The sequence below is a fragment of the Haemorhous mexicanus genome, chromosome 10 (genome assembly GCF_027477595.1).
Source record: "Haemorhous mexicanus isolate bHaeMex1 chromosome 10, bHaeMex1.pri, whole genome shotgun sequence".
NCBI lineage: Eukaryota > Metazoa > Chordata > Aves > Passeriformes > Fringillidae > Haemorhous > Haemorhous mexicanus.
The window spans coordinates 16,877,560-16,890,815 of record NC_082350.1 but is presented as its reverse complement, the minus strand read 5'-3'; the positions used below and the strand labels follow the sequence as shown (position 1 = coordinate 16,890,815).

The window sequence follows — 13,256 nt, the reverse complement described above, 5'->3', positions numbered from 1 at the left end:
TCCTTCCTCTGGGATGCTGAGAACATGTGATCAAAATATGGTTTCACTTCAGTTTTGCAGCAGGATTTGGTGATCCTTGTTGGTCCCTTCCAACTCAGAATATTCTGTGAAAAGCTGGTTTTCCAGCAGCTTATCATGAACAATGTTGTGAGGTGACTTGACCCCTTCCATGGCAAGAAATACTACAATTAACATGGCTCTTCAGTCTGGAAGGGATGGAAAAGCCAAGAACCAAGTGCTGGAGTGTGGTGCTAGATTGGATCTGCTGTTGGGCTGAGGCCAAGGGCTGTGGGACATGCAGTGGTCTGTGGGGTGGGAGGTGGTTATAGGGCTCCCATTGGCTGTGCACTCCATGGAACAGGGGCTGTGTGGCACTCCAGGCACCCCAGGGTGCAGAGACAGAGAGGCAACAGGCATCTGGAGACAAAAGAAAGACTTTGATCTTCTGCCCTGAATGGCAACTGCTTCCTCTGGACCCCAGCCACTCAGAGGAGTGGCAGTGCCAGCTCCAGCCTTGCTGGGTTTAAGGGGTACACTGTCTCTGTGCTCCCATGTCACCTCATGGGTGCAGTCAGCTATTAAACATCTGAGGAAGCTGAGAAATCAATTTTTTTCTGTGTCAGAATCATACTGCAACCCCTCTACTACCCTAACCTTCCAGGTTAGGTCTGGCAGGAAGGGCTCCCAGGAGAGCCTGCCCTCTCTGCTCCTGTCTCACCAAGCCAAGAGTGCAATAGCCAAGAATTTCACAACACCACGAGTATCCCCATCCTCCAGAAGACCACATATTTTGGCTTTTGCTGCTGCATTTCTCAATTGCGTGGCAAAAAGTGGGTAAAGTAGTTGGGTATGATTCTCTCAAGAAAAGCCACCATACTGTCTTGGAGAATGTCATTCCATCCTGCTCTCTTCCAGCAATCCAGGCACCCACGGCCATGCTTGGGAGCTGTTGTTCCTTGGCCACAGCCCTGACACATGCTGCCATGCTGGCTGAGGAAGGAGAGGGACTGTGACAGGCACTGGCATGTGGGAGAGGATCTGCTGTCTCTTCTTGTCCTGTAGCAAAGAGGCTGTGGAGGAGGTGAGGGAAAAGGCACTTGGGAGAATGAAAGCGCAGTGGGTAAAGCTACAGCTGGCCACAGCATTGTTGTCCCTTCAAAAGAACACTCGTCTTTGCATCCTTCCTGGGGAAGCACCTGGGGCTGGCCTGGCTCTCCACATTTTCCACAGCTGGCCTGGAGAGGAGACAGAGCACCAAGCACCTGGAGGAGAGCTGTGGGGCTGAAGACAGTGTGGGCTCTTGCTCCTATAAAGATGCTGACCTGGGATTTCCCGTGGACCACCCCCTCAAATCCTCTGTGATTTTTTTTTTTTTTTTTTTTTTTGCTTTCCTGCAATGTGGAGTCTCATCTCCCCATCTCTCCTGTCACACAAGGAGGGATGTGGATGCAGTGATGCTCATTACTGCTGCTCTGCTTGCCAGGGGCTGGTATTGAGGCCCAGCAGAGAGGCTCATGCTTGTACCTTGCCCCAGTGGGACTAAAACAGTCTGGCTCTTTTAGCGGGGCTTCCTTGCTTGCAAAGACTGGGTTTCACTGGGATTTTAACCACCGAGTTGTGGGGAACCCTCTGTGCTCCTTGCACCACCCCACCTCACCGACAGGGAGGAGGGCAGACTGTTATCCCACTCTGTGCGTGCCCAGAGGGCACGGAGAGATGAATGATGATCAAAGAGCTTTAGCAGCTTTAGTGTTGCTTGCTGCCTGGCAGTTACCCCTGCTGGCAAGCTGCTGGCCCTCCCCAAGGGCAGCTGAGGGGGAGAGCAGCAGTGCCAGGACATCCCTTGGCTGCAGGGCACTGATACCGCCGCTGCCAAGAGCCCGAGCGCCCCGGCTGCAGCCAGGGCCGGTGCAGCTCTGGGGGCTGTTGCTGACCTGGAGCCTTCACCCCTGTAGGGTCGGCCTGGCAGAGCTCTGCCTATCTTGGCAGCTGCACCTGGGCGTGTGTCCCTGCTCTGATAGCAGCCCTGCCCCGTGAGCCCCTGCTTTTATCTGCGGGTCAGGGCGGCTGCGGCTGTGGCAGGGGAGCTGCGGGGACAGCAGGGGAGCTGCGGGGCTGGGCCCTCCAGCAAGTGTACAAACAAGCTCAGGATGTGAACACAATAGCCAAGGACCGGCCTTTGAAAAGCAGGGGGACGCAGCGTGGCCGCCCTGGGGCACATCAAAGGTCCTTCTCACCCTGCACTGCCGAAAAAAGCCCGTGTGTTTGATGGCTACCCATGGACTGGCCCCGGCACAAGGGGCCAAGGGTCTGAGTGAGGGGAAGTGGAAAGGGAAAAGAAATCAGCGGGGAGAGAACACAGGAGCTGGGACACAGTCATGTGGGTCTCTTCCTCGAAAACCTGGGCCTGTCATGAATTCTCTTGGTCCGCTGTGTTCTGGCTCTTGCTGATCTGGAGTGCTGTATCTGGAGTGTAGTGCACAGCCCCTCTTTCTTCTTTTAGAGTGCACCTCCAGGCAGGTCACTTTTCCAAAGTGCTCCACGTGCAATTTTGTAAGCACTTCTCTTGAATCAGCATTTGCTACAGCTGAGGGCTTGTTGGGGTTTTTCCCTTCCAGACTTGGTGGTTGGAATCCTAGAAAACCAGACATACAATGTGGTATTTTGCTCAAGAAGGCCAGCAGGAAAGTTACTGGTACTTAACAGCCTTGGAACAGCTCTGTGCAATGTCTTGGACAGAGCCATGAAAGGACATGAAGATATGGTGGGAGTGATTTGTTTGGTTTGCTGGACATGTGCCTGCCCGGCGGGGTCCTGCAGTACCTGCTGTACCTCTCTAGCAGGACCTGGTCCTGCAAGAATCCCTGGCTGCTCACTCCTGTGCTCCCAAAGGGCCTGGAAAGCCCGGGAGAGTTTTGCCTCCGTTTTGCTCTGCAGCGTGTGCACACGTTGCTGCTTTTGGATAAAAGACAGCGTGAGCCTGCTCAGTGGGAACCACCCTCTGAGATAAGGGCACATGTTGACTTAGAGATTAGAACTATCCACTGCTTTGTTTTTTTATAATGTGCATTTATTGGTGTAAGAGCGGTGCAAAGGACAAAGGAAAAGCACGATATAAAAAAGCCAGTACTGTGTGCAGCATTGCAGGCTCTGAGGGAGAAAAGGTGTCCCCAAGAGGGCTGGATGATGGTTCTGCTCTTGGGAAGAGGCTGAAGCCTGCAGGTGCTGGCCCCAGGCATGTGGGAGCAGCAGGCAAAGCCTCCTCTGTGGATTTGATTGAAGGGGTCTCATGGCCCTTCTTCTCTTGATGCCATTGTCGGGGTAATTAAGTGCTCCCAGGCAGGTGCCAGAGCCTTTTGCAAACTGAGGGTTGGCTTTGTCTTGTTGACCTGCTGGAAATACTTTGTTTTAGGGTGGATTAATCTTTCATAGCAATGTCTGAAAGCAAAGAGGCTTTAATTGGGGTGGGATTAGCACAATGGGGCTGGACAGGGAGAGCAGGAGCTTTCTCACTACCTGCTAATTGCCTCCTCTCTGCATTGGTGGCAGCTGTGACACCTGCCCCCGGCTGCTGTGTGCAGCTTTGTGCCATGGGGACCCAGGGGATGCCATGTGCTTTGTAGGTTTATTTATGGAGCAGAGAATGAGATGTGGTGTACTAACCAGGGTACCTTAATTTGTCTCTGGCAGCCAGGGATGGGATGCTTTCCTTACTCAGGTGCTTTCCCACCTGTGTTGGGAGGCAGAATCACTTGGGGACAGCTGAAGAAGTCCCACCAAGGGCTGAAGGCTTTCCCCAAGCAGGTGGGACTACTCCCTATGCCTGACTCAGGTGCTTGTGGGTGACCCTGTGGGGTGGCCAAGGCTGGTGGGTGAGTGTCACAGAGCTTGGAAGGCTCAGGGTCATCAGGGGAGGAGCACCTCCCTTCTACAAACACAGTGTCTCTACTGTCCATCTGACTTTTTAAAGCCTCAGCATTTTCCCCTGCGAGCTTCTTGCAAGACAGACGAGTATGAAAATAAAGCTCCTGACCAAAGAAAACGCTCACAGCCCACTCAGAGGGCGTGTTAACCTCGTCATTCACCAAAAGCAAACATCAGGAGTGACGTGGTTATTTTAGGTAGCTGTAGCAGAGAAAAGCCCCTCTGTTTTTCAAACAAGGTGCCTTTTCATTCGGAGGTTGGGGGCGGCTCTAAGAAACCAGTGGTATGTCACTGGGACACCCACTGGAAATGCAGATGTTACCTTGCGGCAGGAAAAGACTTTTTGCATCCAAAGCCTTGGAGCAGGCAGGAAGCAGCTCCCAAGAGTGCTGACCGTGGTATTTCCGCAGGATCCCCCCAGCCAGGCTGGGACCACTGGCCGTTTGTTTGTCCCCTTTGAAGGACACAAAGCCCTCATCACGCTGAGCCCCACAGCTTGGCCACTTCCCTCCTGGCCCAGGGCAGCACCATCGGACATGGAACTGCTGGGAGGAAAAGCAAACAGAAAGGAGGCCAGAAGGGCTTGACAGAAGACAGGGGTGTTATCAGGTACCCCATCTGTGAGGCTCTGTTGAAACGGGAGGAGAAGGCTGGGGCCATCAAAGCTGCTCTGATGGCCTCGATCCAGATCATAGAAAGGTTTCATCCAGCTTCTCTTGGGCTTCTTTCTTCTCATGGTGGGCTCTCCTTCCTCCCAAACCAGGGACAGGCCCCACCATCCTCTTCCTCTTCCCTGTCTGGGGGATGACCTGTGGAATGCTGAGCATTGCAGAGGGCAGCCCCCTGCCCTGGGGAGCCCCTTCGGTCATCTGTGGGGCCAGGGGGCCCTTGGGTTGGCCAGTACCCCAGGAATGGTTTGGAAGCATGATTGAGGCTATGGCGTGGGAGATAAGCCAGCCTGTGGGGAAGAGTTCCACTCTTGGGGGCACACCCATCCCAGCTGATTGCAGTTTATATGCACTGTACAAGATCCTAGATAGTATAGAAAGTCACATACACGTTTGTGGGTGTCTGTGTATACATTATGTGTGGCTTTTCTATGAACATATGCACATGGTCAAATTATCTCAGCAGTTTTGGGAAGCGGTGTCTTGCTGACCTGAGCTGCAGCTGGGCTGCTGAGGGCTCACAAGCCAGTTCCCTGTGGGGTGACCCCTTTGGGTGCTCTGGGACAGACACAGTGACATTCTGGTTGTGCCAATGTCTCACTTCTCTTCCCAGCCTGGCAGCATGGGAGCCTAGTCAGGCTGGAAGCATCTGTGGTGGCTCCCAGACCTGTATGGGAAGGGACAGGAGGGTCCCTGGGGGTGTCACCAGGGCTGTGCACAGAAGATGGTCCCCCAGCTGTGGCAGAGCAGTGTTTCTGAGAGCTGGAGCATGGGGAAATTTTGCCCACACACCCTCTGCAGCACTTCTGCTTCTCAAGAAGATTAGACATCTGGGGCTGGCTTTTTGGTGAAACAGTGAGCTGTTCTGGTTAGCAGAAGTCCCCAGCTCTGCCCTGTGCTCCCCTGTGTGCTGCCCTCTGCCACTCTTACCCCACCATCGCTGCCCCATGGCCACCTCCTGGGAGTGTCCCATCACCCATGGCCAGGCAGGAGATGTGGGGGCCGGGGTCTCTAACAGGAATGATTCTGATTGCCTCGTGCTGGGAAAAGGGGATTTTCCCTGCCCAGAAGGGGAAGCTGCAGCCAGAAGGACTCCTACCCCAAACCCCTCCAAGGCCAGCATTTTTCCTGGTGACCTTGAGGCAGAGATGGAGACAGCCAGCTGGCTTCCAGGACAGTATCCTGCTCTTCTAAAATGCCAGCTTGGTCTCTAAATAACACCTGGCATGGATCTTTCCCCAGGCACCAGAGCAATGAGAGACTGAGCCCTCTATACTCTCATGCTGCAGGATTCATGCCCCATTTTACAGCTGGGGAAACTGAGGTGCAGTGGGGTCCCTGACTCTGCCTTGCAGCAAGCTCGTGATGCAGCCCTGTGGGTTTGCAGGGCACTGGGAAGCGCTTTCCAGGGGCAGAGGGCTGGTCTCCAGTGGAAGGGGAGGATTTGTGGAGGGCTGTTGCCCTGCCAGGAGGTCCACACTTACTCCCACCCCAGCTGTGCTGTCAGGGCAGCCCGAGTACCTTCACCTGCCCAGCGGAGGGATCCAGAGGGGCCCAGTGTCTCATACCCCTGCAGCAGCCCCCCTGCTCTCATCACCCACTGCCCCTCCTGGCCATATCTCCAAGGAATGGTGGCTCCTGCCCCTCCAGCTCCCTCCTGGGGCAATCAGTGGGGAACACATGGGCCTTATCTATGGGCCAGCTGTGGGAAGGGCTCCCTGCCATCCCTATCGGTGGAGTGGCTCCAGACCTGGGGCAGAGGAGAGCCAGCCCCATTCCTGCTGTGCTGGGGCCAGGGCTGGGGGCATTGTCACTCCCCCACACTGAGCATTGCAGGGTGTTGCTCAAAGTTCTGGGATCCCTCTCCAGCCTGGTGGCCAGTGTTGCTGTGACACTGACAGATTTGCAGGGGTCCAGCCAAGGCCAATGAGCTGGGCATTTGTGGATTGTGTTGGAATGTTGAAGGCAGATAGTGGCAGCAGTCTTACTGCTGCTAGCAGGATCCACATCCCTCATCCACTTCCACCAAACTCTCAGCAGCAATTTCCTCACCAGGGAGATGCTTGCAGGGCTGAGGTGGGCTCAAAGGGCCAGCACCCTGGAAAAGGTTTTCCTGCCCTCTCACAGGTCTGATAGACCTTTGTGTTTTATTTATTTCTTGAGTGTGCCACCCTCCTGTTCCCAGTGGCTCAGCAGAATGCTGCTGGAAAACTGGCGGGGTGGGGATGCTGAGTCTCTCCTAAACCCCAGGAGTGTGGGGAACGGGGTCATCTGTGGCCATGCAAAGTGTGGGCATCCCTTTGAAGAGATGCCTATGGAGGGTGGTTTTCCCCAGAGGCAGGTACCAGGCATCCCCCCATGCTATGGGGTGCCAATGCTCTCAGGGGGCTGGTCCTGCCTGGCACAGGGACTGGGCAGAGCGTGGGAGGTCCCTTGGGAGAGGGAGCATCCTGGCTGCTCTGTGCCACTGAGCAGGGTCTGTCCCTCTGTGTCCTGTCACAGCAGTGACCATGGATCATCAGAAGCTCAGGGTGCAGATCTTTATTGTCCACTTGTCTGGCTGTGCCACAGCCTGAGCTGGGCAGGGGTTTCTTACTCCCCAGCATCCCAATCATGCACCGTGGCCTCAGGCTCTGGGTGGGAGAGGAGAGTATGAGAAAGAATGTGTTTTGGTCGGCTACCAGCTCCTACCAAGGATATAAATGGGGAGTTTTATTCCCTGCCACGTCCTGGCCATGGGGAAGGTGGTGATGGTCAGCTGGGAGCCTGCTGTGCCCGCCAAGGTCAGCTCCTCTGGCCATAACCACAGGGAATTAGAGATGGGTGGAAAACTGTCTAAACCCCATACAAATATTTGCATTTTAAGGGCTTTTCCAAGTATTGGGGAATGCTGACACAGCAGCAGTGTGGGAGAGCTGGCATACTGAGAGGGTCTGCTTGGCTTTTTTTTTTTTGGGGGGGGAGAAGCAGGATTTCCATGGTCAAAGAGTTTTGTTTAAAATAAGAAAAAAAAGCCTAAATGAGCAAATGGGGAGAATTTCCAGCACTGCTGCAGGTTTCTCTGCCAGCTCCTTGGGGCTAAACAGCCACCCTGATGCTGAGTGGACCACAAACCTACAAACCACCCTTTGCCCTGCGTTGGTGGGTATATGGCTCCCATCTCTGTGCTCTTTTTTCCTTCTCTGCTGAAATGGGTTTTGGCAGGAAAGGGAGTCCCTGTGGCTGCTCTGCCTTGGAGCATCCTGAAGGTCTGGGGCTGAGGTAGAACTGGTGGGAGCCTGACCCATCTGTTGCCCCCCATGCTCATCACAGGAAATGCTTTTGGCCATGGTAGCAGCCTGTGTGGAGAACCCTGGCTGGGGAACAAGGGTGGCCATGGGCCCTGGTGGCTGCAGGACCATACATCCCAGGCATAGACAGGGGCTGGAGTAAGGGAGGAATTGGAGGGACTCTGCGCTGTCCCATCCCACTGCATTCCCCCTCTCCACACCCATTTCCGCCAGCTCCTGGGGCAGGTTGAAGCAAGCAAGGAACAGGCACATCCTGTCCTGCTGGTGCAGGGGGGGCTCAGCACCTTGGGCTGCAGGGCCGAGAGCCCTCCGTGTCCCCAGGGGACAGTTCTGGGGTGGTGACACCCTGACCCCCAATAACTAATCCACAGCAGGACAGTGTGTGGGTGTGTCCTGGCCCCATGCAGGGTGGTCTTGGGCACGGTGAAGGGGCTGGGGGCTCAGTGCAGGTGGGTCGGGGCTGTGGGTGTCACTGGTGCATCCAGCCCCACTGGGGATGCGGAGGGGAGTGTGTGCAGCAAGGGAGCCCTCCTTGCACACGTGTGCACGTGTGCTGGGGCTCACTCATGCAGAGCATCAGTGTGTGGGGCTGCCCTCTGCTCTGGGCTTGGGGCCCAGCTGTGTTCTGCATCCCCCTCACAGGTTGGCAGGTTGCTCCATGCCCCACAGCTGTACCTTGCACCTTGGCGTGTGCTGTGCTTGGGGAACGCAGGGGACCACGGCTCAGTCAGGCTCAGGTACTACCTGAGTGGCAAGAAGGATCATCAAGGTGTTACATCAGTGAGTCAGGGACAGCCAGACACAGGTGTGGTGGGCAGGGGACCCGCACGTGCCCCCATGCAGCAGGCACCCATGGGTGGTGCTGGCCCTGGGGCCACGCCAGGCAGGGGAAGAGGCTCCTGCACGTGTCCGGGCAGTGCAGCACGTGTGGCTGCGTGCTTCGGGCTGGGCTCTGCTTCCCTGGGGCCAGGGATACGTGCAGATCATCCCAGTGCTGATGGACCACAGAGGGATGAACACCAGGTGGATGAGCAGGACAGCAGGACTGCCATGCCATAGCCTGCAGTGACTGTCGCATAAAGGCATGGAGATGTCACGGGAGCTGACGTGTTTCTTCAGCTGTGGGCAATGCTGGTGATACAGGGGTGCTGGGTGGGGGGCCCCCGTTGGTCCCATGCACACCGTGGGGCCAGGAGCAGCCATGGTGAGGGGTTTGCTGGTGCATGGTGTGGGTAATTGTGTGGGTGAATGTGAGTGCAGAGGGCTGGATGTGCAGCATGCAGTGTGCCAGGGTAGTGTACAGCATGTAGAGCAGGAAAGAGTATGTACAGTGTGTAGAGACAGGGATATGGACCTTGGTTAATGGAGCTGAGAGGAGGGGAGGGCCAGGTGTGCATAGTTCCCACAAGACTCCCTCCTCCCTCATCCCACTCTCTCCCACTGAAGAATCCACACCCATTCCCTCCTCCTGGCCCCTCCCCACCATCCCATTCCCATGACAACAGCAGCATCCTGCTCCTACAGCAAGGTGCAGAGCACCCATCTGGGGCCCTGGTGCCACTCTGGCTGCTGCAGAAGCCCCCTGCCAGAGGGGCAAAGGGTAGCGCTTCCAAGGGGACTCAGTATAAACCAGAACTCATTTTCCTTGAAGGGTTGGGAGAATGCCCGGAGCCATGGACACCCCTGGAACCCGTGATGATTCTGGGATCCATCTAAGACAAGGGTACGCTGCTCTCCTGCCTAAGCCCCCAGCTCCCCACTCAGCTTGTTCCCTCCAGCCCCCTGGTCCTCTCCCCAGGCCGGGGCTCTGAGCGCTGGCCAGCCCTGCCCTCTAGTGCCCCGGGCGCTGCTCCGTGCAGGCTCAGCCGCGGCTCCCCGGAGCTGGGCCCCCAGAGTCCTCCCAGGGCCCGCGGAGCCGAGCAGGGGCTGACAGGCTCCCCACCGCCCCGCGGCACCACCTCCCGCCCCGACACTGCTGCTGAGGGGACATGAGGACACGTCCCGGAGCCTCCAGAGCACCACCAGCCCAGGTCCGAGCTCCCCGAAGGCGCAGCGGTGTCACCCCAGCACAGGTGCCCTGCGCCCCAGGCCTTGGGACACGCGGGCGTGCCCGGACGGGTGACAATTGCCTTCCCGGCACCCCGGGTCGATAACCGGGTGGCCGAAGCACTCGGAGGGCCGGGACGGCGTGGGGCCACGCCAATGGGTGCCCGCGGCTGCGGGAAAGGGAGGGAGGCTCTGCAGCTCTGGTTAAACTGGAACGAGGCGCGGCATCGTCCCGCGGTCCCTGCCCTGGGGACTCTGACCCCGCGGGCCGGCCAGGGGAGCTGAGGCAGGCAGTGAGGAGCAGCCCCACAGCCGCTGGGACGGAGACAGCGAGGAGCCGAACAGGATGGATCCCACTTTGGAGCTGGCAGATGACCCCAGGTGAGTGCTGGAGACTCCCGTGCCGCTTTGCAGCCGGGCAAATCCAACTTCTTGGATCGGAGCTTTGGATGATTCATTCCCTCTGAAAAGGAAAGGAGGGCGCTTGGAGGTGAGGCAAACCAGCCAGGGGACTGCTCGGACCCTGCGGGGCCGGGTGTCCCCGTGTCCCTGTGACCGCGTGCAGCACTCCCGGTTCTCCTCCGCAGGTTCTCCCGCCCTTTGGTGGAGATGCTGATCAGCAACTTCAGCGTGCCGGCAGCCTGCTTCTCCCTGCCGCCCACCTCCCGGCAGCTGCTGCACCGTAGGTGGGGGGACGGGGTGGGGAGGACCCTCCTGTTGTCGCTGGCGGGAGCAGGACAGGGATGAAGGTGGTAGGGTGGCCGAGGCGAGCGCAGGCGTGGAGCAGCCCCAGAAGTCAGAAACTGGGCTGCTGCCGGAGTCTTAGCCTCCCATCCCGTAGTCCTGCCTGTAGGGATGGGGACAGCCCAGAAAGGGCCAGCACTGGGGCAGGTGTCATGGGACAGGGAACAGTGGCACAGAAGGGCCAGCTCTGGCACAGACAGGCATGTCCAGGGCACGGCACAGAGGTTCTTAAACCTGGGCAGTGGTGGGTCGAGGGGCAGCTCCCTGCAGTAGTGGCCCCAGGGGGAACTGGACAGGATGAAGACAGCTTCTCACCCCTCCCTGGCAGAGCTGGACATGGCCCAACTCATCATCCTGGGCCTCTGCACCACCATGACGCTGCTGTCGGTCGTGATCTACGTGGAAGAGGTTTCGTACCTCTTCCGCAAGATCCGCTGCCCTATCAAGATGAAGACCCTCTGCTGGAGCAGCTCAGCCCCTACGGTGAGCTGGGCTCTGGGGGTGCTGGGGGGCATCACCCTGGGGGGCCAGGGCCACCCAAGGGGTGCCAGCCCACAAGAAGGGGGAGTGCCAGTGTGCCAAGCCCATGTGTCCCCCAGGTTGTGTCAGTGGTCAGCTGCTTTGGCCTGTGGTTCCCGCGCTCCATGACGGTGGTGGAGATGGCTACCACGGCGTGAGTATCACCCACCCTGGGACAGGGCACCACGGAGCCCACAGGGCTTGACCTGCCTTCCTCCTCCTCCCCAGGTACTTCGCTGTCTGCTTCTACCTGCTGATGATGGTCATGGTGGAGGGCTTTGGGGGGAAGGAAGCACTGCTCAGCACTCTGAAGGATGTGCCCATGGTGGTCAGCACTGGGCCCTGCTGCTGCTGCTGCCCCTGCCTGCCCCGAATCACCATGACCAGGTGAGGGGGAGCTGGGATAAACCCCTGCCCCTGGAGGGCTTTCACCCTGTGCTTCTGCTGGGCTGGGAGAGAATTCCCTTGGCAGGGACTTGGGGACTTCAGAGTGCTACTGCTTTCTCTCACCATGCCAGGAAAAAGCTTAAATTGATGATCCTGGGGACTTTCCAGTATGCCCTCTTCAAGGCTGTCGCTGTCTTCCTGGGCCTGATCCTGACCACTGATGGGAATTACAACCCTGCTGACGTGAGTGCCAGAGCACAGGGATGGGCAGGTTGATGACCTATACAGGAATCCTCCACCTGAACTTTGTCAGCCCAGTAATGTTTTCTGTGTGTCCCCCTCAGATTTCAGGGGAGAGCGTGGCCCTCTGGATCAACACCTTGGTTGGTGTCTCCGCCCTCTTTGGGCTGTGGGGCCTGGGCATCCTCTTCCGGCAGGCCCGGCTGCACCTGGCTGAGCAGAACATGCAGGCCAAGTTCACCTGTTTCCAGGTGAGCCTCTGTCCTGCCCAGCTCCCTCCTAGGTGAGGGGGTTCTGCAGCACTGATGGGGTGAGGCAGCATGAAGGACGATGGTGGGGCAGGAGCCGCTGCTGGGCGAGAGCCCTGCTGGCTGCAGGACAGGGGGAAGGTGAAGGCTGAGAGCCAGGCAGTGGCACAGCCCTCACTGTGGGGTCTTGGTGGCCGCAGATCCTGCTCCTCCTGACGGCGCTCCAGCCTGCCATCTTCAGCATCCTGGCCAACAACGGCAGCATTGCCTGCTCGCCGCCCTTCTCCTCCAAGGCCAGGTCCCAGCGTAAGTAGGGAGCTGAGAGAGCAGCACCACGTGCTCCCAGCCAGGCCCCTCCATCACATGGATGGCATGGCGGGTGGGCATGGTGGCTGAGGGCAGCTTCAGAAGACCCCTCTCCTGTTCCAGAGATGAACGTGCAGCTGCTGATCCCGCAGACCTTCATCCTGGCAGTGCTGACACGGATGTACTACCGCAAGCAGGATGACAAGCCAGGCTACCAGCCCGTCAGCTTCACACCCACAGGGGCCGAGGCCAAGGCGTGAGCAGGAGGGACAAACTGGGGTGCCAAGGGGCAGAGTAGGGATGAGGGCTTGATCTACCCTGCACAACCTTCTCCTCCTCCCCTCGCCTTGGGGAGCTGCTGGCAGCAGAAGGGGAAAGAGCATCTTGGGAAAGAATGGAAGGTCTGAAACCTAAAAGCCATAAGACAAGGGGGTCCATGGAGCCACCTCCAGCCCAGGGGCTCTTGCCTAGCACTGAGTAAAGATAAATTTTTACAAGAGTCCTGCATTGGTGACTGGCTTCATATTATCTCTGCCTAGGCTGGGTGGGAGATGACTCCATACAGGGGGAGGAGGATGGAGCCCAGATTAACACAGCCATGGCATGGGAGCATCATAGCATGCCCAATATCCAGCTGTGACACTGAGCTCTGGGTGCTGCCGGCTGGGGTCCCACAGCCAAGGCGAGCCCAGGCCAATGGTGATTTCTCCCAAGCTATCAGAATGGATCTGACCTGTCCCTAGGACCTGTTCTCTGTGGGACTGGATGCTCCTGAAAGAACACAGGAAGCATCCACACCTGCCAGTTAGGTGGTAGGTAAAGGAAGGAGCCTTAAAGCACCTTCCTAACACTGGGAATTAGTCAATGCTGCCTTAAGCAGCCTT

At 57.7% G+C, this 13,256-nt stretch overlaps 1 protein-coding gene across 1 annotated transcript; it reads left to right on the top strand.

Annotated features, from left to right (window-relative positions):
• The first annotated feature begins 10,128 nt into the window (after window positions 1-10,128).
• On the top strand, window positions 10,129-12,871 carry SLC51A (solute carrier family 51 member A). Its single transcript, XM_059855527.1, has 9 exons — window positions 10,129-10,309; window positions 10,516-10,610; window positions 11,001-11,155; window positions 11,272-11,345; window positions 11,420-11,578; window positions 11,710-11,821; window positions 11,923-12,069; window positions 12,267-12,372; window positions 12,496-12,871. The coding sequence occupies exons 1-9, from the start codon at window positions 10,275-10,277 to the stop codon at window positions 12,630-12,632; spliced, it is 1,020 nt and encodes a 339-aa protein (XP_059711510.1). The 5' UTR covers window positions 10,129-10,274; the 3' UTR covers window positions 12,633-12,871.
• Window positions 12,872-13,256: the final 385 nt, after the last annotated feature.

Coding starts and splice junctions, on each gene's coding strand:
- SLC51A (XM_059855527.1), top strand. CDS start 10,275: ATGGATCCCACTTTGGAGCTGGCAGATGACCCCAG. Junction 11,156..11,271: donor GGAGCAGCTCAGCCCCTACG/GTGAGCTGGGCT, acceptor TGTGTCCCCCAG/GTTGTGTCAGTGGTCAGCTG. Junction 11,822..11,922: donor GGAATTACAACCCTGCTGAC/GTGAGTGCCAGA, acceptor TGTCCCCCTCAG/ATTTCAGGGGAGAGCGTGGC.